Source organism: Nuphar pumila, chromosome 2 (assembly GCF_984573655.1).
Source record: "Nuphar pumila chromosome 2, dmNupPumi1.hap1.1, whole genome shotgun sequence".
Taxonomy (NCBI): Eukaryota; Viridiplantae; Streptophyta; class Magnoliopsida; order Nymphaeales; family Nymphaeaceae; genus Nuphar; species Nuphar pumila.
Genome location: NC_143250.1, coordinates 79,664,089 through 79,670,088, shown reverse-complemented (window position 1 = coordinate 79,670,088; position 6,000 = coordinate 79,664,089). Strand labels below are relative to the sequence as shown.

At 41.5% G+C, this 6,000-nt stretch overlaps 1 protein-coding gene across 3 annotated transcripts in view; it reads left to right on the top strand.

Annotated features, from left to right (window-relative positions):
- The first annotated feature begins 696 nt into the window (after window positions 1-696).
- Window positions 697-6,000, top strand: part of LOC149845806 (phytochrome A-like) — a 30,641-nt gene continuing 25,337 nt past the window's right edge. The window contains exons 1-5 of one of the 3 annotated variants that reach the window (XM_089996028.1): window positions 697-816; window positions 1,027-1,122; window positions 1,798-3,886; window positions 4,040-4,856; window positions 4,974-5,264. In XM_089996028.1, coding sequence (XP_089852154.1) covers window positions 1,825-3,886; window positions 4,040-4,856; window positions 4,974-5,264 — 3,170 coding nt within the window. In that variant the 5' untranslated portion in view covers window positions 697-816; window positions 1,027-1,122; window positions 1,798-1,824. Of the gene's footprint in view, window positions 1,123-1,797; window positions 3,887-4,039; window positions 4,857-4,973; window positions 5,265-6,000 lie in introns of all 3 variants that reach the window. The other 2 variants (XR_016430224.1, XM_089996027.1) reach the window with 2 other exon arrangements.

The window sequence follows — 6,000 nt, the reverse complement described above, 5'->3', positions numbered from 1 at the left end:
ATATTACACTTTTGCCCACTAAAGAGCACACTCAACTTCGATTACCCCTCCCGCAAAAGACGTGTAATCGTGATTTTTGAACTCGTAATGACTTATCAATTTGGTGACATCGTGGCATTCACAACTCGCAAGTGCCTCTGCCGAACCCGTGGAGTTATTAAGAAGACGTGCTTTAGATAATATAAATTATAAAAACGAACGGCTCATATTTCATTAAACAATTGTGATAAAAAGAAATTTTAAAAATTAATTCGTTTCAACTCAATTTTTAGTAAATAAGGTACTCTTAAACGCTCCGAACGTTCACCATAAAAAAATTAAATTCTTATAGTTATGATTTTTGAAATATGCTAGGACTGTTAGGGTGGTAAATTGGTTACATCATGCCAAAATAAGTTGGTCGTCCGTCTGTGATCCACTTGTTAGTATCGGTAGCGGCTGTGAATCCAACGTTTGGCCATCGTATAGGCCCAAAAATAATAAAAACTTATAACATGTCAATAATAACGTGACACAAATTAAAACTATTAAAATAATATGAAAAATATTAATATTTTTTATATTTATTAAAAAATAGTAAAGAGAATCGACTTTCTGCCGCAACGGCCAATACTGATAACATTGGATCCACGTGAGCGAGAAAGGGGAGAATTGGTGAGGGAGGGTCATGTGGTGGGTGGGTGCAAAACTCCAGTTGGGGAAGGGTGGGAGGCTAGCGTGCCCTTTCCGTTGTGCTGCGAGCGTGGGACAGAGCGCGGCACACGGATTTGGTGGCCTGAGGAGGACTGCAAACCCGGCTTTCTGGTTTCCACTTTGGTACACTCCCTCTCACTTTCGATACTTTGTATTCGTTTTTTTAAGCTTTGGTACTGTATGGAAGGTGCCCACATGGAGTTGTTAACTCCGAGAAGCCCCCTACTCTGGAAGAAAACAAAGGGACATTGAGCCCGCTGTTTGTACTATCTGTTGGGGATTCGAAGTCTCTGGAATTTCCAACCACAACCCTCTCTCTCTGTTACACTGTAGTATGTCAAAACAACTGGTAAGAAAGGAGGCATCACCAACACCTGGCGCGTAAAGTTCATTCTCATGGTTTGAGACATCCCAGAGTTCAAATCCGAGGTGGGTTTTTGTTTTGTGTTTTTTTTTTGCATGAGTTCTTGTGGTTGATTGCATAGCTTGAACCAGATTCAGTGTTTTTTGGTTGTGTAGATAGACGAGTTTGTGAGTGGTTAAAGAGTTTGGAGGTTGGTGGTGGTGGATAAGGGCGCAAGGAGTGGTGGGTAGTTAGTTTAGTTTTATTTTTGACGAAGATATGATGTTTATAAACTTTAGGAAAGCAGAAGGTGTGATGGGAAAAGGGTAAAAATCCTTGAGGGTTGTTTGGGTGTAGTTTCCTTGTTAAAAATCTTTTTTAGGACTGGAGGGGTCTCCATGGGTGGTCTGGAGGGGAAACAAAAGAAAAGTTGGATGGCTGCTCTGAAGGTTGAAATATAAATTGCTGAAATTGAGATAATTTGTTAATTGCAAGATTGGTGGAGGGGGAGTAGCTATAAAATGTTTTTCCTTTTCCTGATCTGTGAAAAATACATGCTTTGGTATCCCCGCACCTTCTGGTTCTAGTTTATTATTGGAAATTAAGAGAAGGTGTATTGGGTTTCTTTTTACTAGAGGAGAGGGAGAGTTTTAAGTTTCCATGTTGGTAAATTTTATGTGTTTTCACAAGACTGGAATATGTAGCAGTAGATATTTCCTTTTTCTGCTTGTGGTCTAACTAATTTTGTGGTTTGAATGCAGGCGTTTTGGTGTTTCTCTTGGTGAAACATGTCTTCTTCCAGACCTAGCCAGTCTTCTAGTAGTTCCAGTAGGACAAGGAGGTCTGCTAGAATAATTGCTCAGACCGCTGTAGATGCTGATCTACATGCTGATTTTGAAGAGTCTGGTAGCTCCTTTGACTACTCTAGGTCTGTGGTTGCAACTAGGACTGTGTCCGTTGATAACGCCAGGTCCGAGAAGGTAACGGCGTACCTTCAAAACATACAGAAGGGAAAAGTGATTCAGCCGTTTGGGTGCTTGCTGGTTTTGGACGAGAAGAGCTTTAGGGTTATTGCCTATAGTGAGAATGCCGCGGAGATGTTAACCTTGTCTAGCCATGCTGTCCCGAGTGTTGGGGATCACCCTGTTCTGGGTATTGGCACAGATTTAAGATCGATTTTCACCTCTACCAGTGTTGCAGCGCTGCAAAAAGCAGCAGGTTTTGCTGAGGTTTCTCTGTTAAATCCTATCCTGGTCCACTGTAAATCTTCTGGCAAACCCTTCTATGCCATTGTGCACCGAGTTGTCTCTGGATTGGTTATGGATTTTGAGCCTGTCAAACCCTCTGAGTTGCCCATAACTGCCGCTGGAGCGCTTCAATCTTATAAGCTCGCGGCGAGGGCGATAGCACGCTTGCAGTCCTTGCCCAGCGGAAGCCTGAGTAGGCTTTGTGACACTGTCGTTGAAGAGGTTCATCAACTTACTGGCTATGATCGTGTAATGACTTATAAGTTTCATGAAGACGATCATGGTGAGGTTGTATCAGAGATAAGAAAACCTGACCTTGAACCCTACCTGGGTCTGCACTATCCTGCGACTGATATCCCGCAGGCTGCTAGGTTCTTGTTTATGAAGAACAAGGTCCGGATGATATGTGATTGCCGGGCAAAACCAGTGAAGGTGTATCAAGATGAGAACTTACAGATTGATCTGACATTATGTGGCTCGACCTTGAGGGCTCCTCACAGTTGTCACTTGCAGTATATGGAGAATATGGGCTCCATTGCATCACTAGTCATGGCAGTGGTTATCAATGAAGGGGAAGATGAGGGTGATGAGGAGTCTGAACAAAGTCAAAGGCAGCAGCAGCAGCAGAAGAGAAAGAGGCTCTGGGGCCTTGTAGTCTGCCATAACACTACTCCCAGGTTTGTTCCTTTCCCTCTGAGATACGCCTGTGAGTTTCTGATGCAAGTTTTTGCTATTCATGTGAACAAGGAGGTTGAGTTGGAAAACCAGATGCGCGAGAAGAACATCCTTCGCACGCAGACCTTGCTTTGTGACATGCTTCTTAGGGATGCACCTCTTGGTATCGTCACTCAGAATCCCAACATAATGGATCTAGTAAAATGTGATGGTGCTGCCCTTTTGTATGAAAATAAGCTTTGGCTACTTGGTCGGACTCCCACTGAATCTCAGATACTTGATATTGCCATGTGGATTTTTGAGTATCACAAGGATTCCACTGGTTTGAGTACAGATAGCCTTTATGAAGCAGGGTATCCAGGTGCACTCGCGATTGGTGACGTAGTTTGTGGAATGGCTGCTGTTAGGACTACTTCCAACAACATGCTGTTTTGGTTCAGGTCTCATACTGCCTCTGAAATCAGATGGGGGGGTGCAAAACATGATCCGGAGGAAAAGGATGATGGGAGGAGAATGCATCCAAGATCCTCGTTCAAAGCATTCCTTGAAGTTGTTAAAACTAGGAGTTTTCCATGGAAGGATTTTGAGATGGATGCTATTCATTCGCTGCAGCTGATCCTTCGTGGTTCATCCAAGGAAGTACAGGTTACCGATACCAAGACCATGATTCACTCTCGGCTGAATGATCTGAAGCTTGATGGGATGAAGGAATTGAATGCAGTCACAAATGAGATGGTGAGGCTGATTGAAACAGCTAGCGTCCCAATCTTTGCAGTTGACATGAATGGACTGGTTAATGGTTGGAACACTAAAATTGCAGAATTGACTGGTTTGTCTGTTGAACAAGTCATGGGGAAACATCTGCTCACTCTTGTTGAAGATTGTTCTGTAGATCGTGTGAAGACGATGCTTTACCTGGCTTTGAATGGTATGCTGTAGTTTATTGATTTCCTAACTAATTATTCCAGTCTTATCCATCGACAGCTCTGTTCTCCATGTTCTGTGAAAAAGATTGATTATTAGTATCTTTTGATTGTTTATGTTAGTCTAAGATTAAGTTTTTTGCTCATTGCTTGTACAGGTGATGAAGAACGAGAAGTGCAATTTCAAATGAAAACACATGGTCCTCAACTTGAGAATGGGCCTGTTATCTTAATTGTGAATGCTTGCTCTAGCAAGGATCTGAACGACAATGTTGTCGGGGTGTGTTTCGTTGCTCAAGATATGACTGAACATAAGATGGTGATGGACAAATTCACTCGCATCCAAGGAGATTACAGAGCAATAGTGCAGAATCCTAATCCACTAATACCCCCTATTTTTGGGACAGATGAGTTTGGCTGGTGCTCTGAGTGGAATCCAGCAATGACAAAACTATCTGGATGGGAAAGGGAGGAAGTTATTGACAGAATGTTGTTGGGTGAGGTTTTTGCCACTCACATGGCATGTTGTCGTTTGAAAAATCATGACATGTTTATAAATCTTGGAATTTTAATTAACAATGCAATGGTGGGGCAGGAAGCAGAGAAGTTCCCTTTTGGCTTTTTTGGCCGTAATGGGAAGTATGTCAACTGTTTGCTTTCTGTGAGCAAGAAGGTTGATGGAAAGGGAACAGTGACAGGAGTATTTTGTTTCTTACAACTTGCTAGTCAAGAGCTGCAAAAAGCATTGCATGTACAGAGGTTATCAGAGGAAACTGTTGTGAAAAAATTAAAGGCATTATCGTGCATACGTCATGAGATCCGGAATCCTCTCTCTGGTATCATGTTTTCTACAGGAATGCTAGAAGATTCTGAGTTACCAGATGAACAGAAGGTATTTGTGAGTACAAGCATTGAATGCCAGCGTCAGCTTAGCAAGATTCTAGATGATGTAGATCTGCAGAGCATGATAGATGGGTAATCTCTAGCTGTCTATGCTTGTTTGTAACTATTTATTTTGGAAACTTGTTTCATGAAACTCTTATTCTTTAACATTTACCATTCTGATGCATGTCTTTGTGTGTGCGCGTGTAGCTGCTTGGAGCTGGAGATGGTTGAATTCACCTTCCAAGGGGTTTTGACAGCTGCAATAAGTCAAGTTATGCTCAGAAGCAAGGAAAAGGGCATCCAGATTATTCATGATTATGTGGAGCAGCCAGCCTTGAAATGGCTTTATGGGGATAATCTTAGGCTCCAACAGGTCATTGCCAATTTCTTGTCAAATGCTGTGAAGTTCACACCAAGGAAAGGCCTTGTCACAATTTCAGTTAATTTATTTAAAGATAGCTTGGGGAAAAGTGTCCACCTTGTGCATTTGGAGCTCAGGTACTACTTTCTTTACAGACTTTTTTCTCTTGTTCATCTGGACAACTGAGATTTAAACCACACCCTCACCATAATTGCACATGCATAATTGGTGACCATCATGCTTTTACTTTATTACGGCTTTGTTATCTCTTGATTTTTCATCCCAACAAGCAGCTATTGTTTCAATCATGGCTTCACCATTTGAGTTTTGTGGGACCTCATGATCATATCTTTTGTCATTTCAATGTATGGAATGAGGCTTCAATTGTGATGATCTGGTACTTTGTCCCCACACATTGTGCTCCAAGCATAGGTTGGTTTAAACTGGTCTGATAATAATGCCTGGTTTGGATACCCAGCTTGATTATCCTCTACTTTGATGAGTATATGATTAGGTAATGTTTATAACTGTGAAACAAGTGGTCATCATTGGATAGAGGCATGCTCTTCTTACACCTATGTAACATGGGTACTTCCACCAGGCACCTGTGCCTCTACCGACATGTTATGACACTGTTGCTGGTCCTTCTAGGTACAAGTCATATGGGTCTTGGATCTAACTCAACTCATTTTATCTATTTTTTTGGTCCAATGAACATGCAGGATCAAAATGGTCTAATGTTAAGTATATGTTTATTGATTATTAATTAACTATATCTTTGTCATGTTTTGTACTTTTAGTTTGTGTCGTCTATAACATGTCAAAAAATAACATATAATATAATTCCATGAATTTTGTGTGTGCATATAGAGT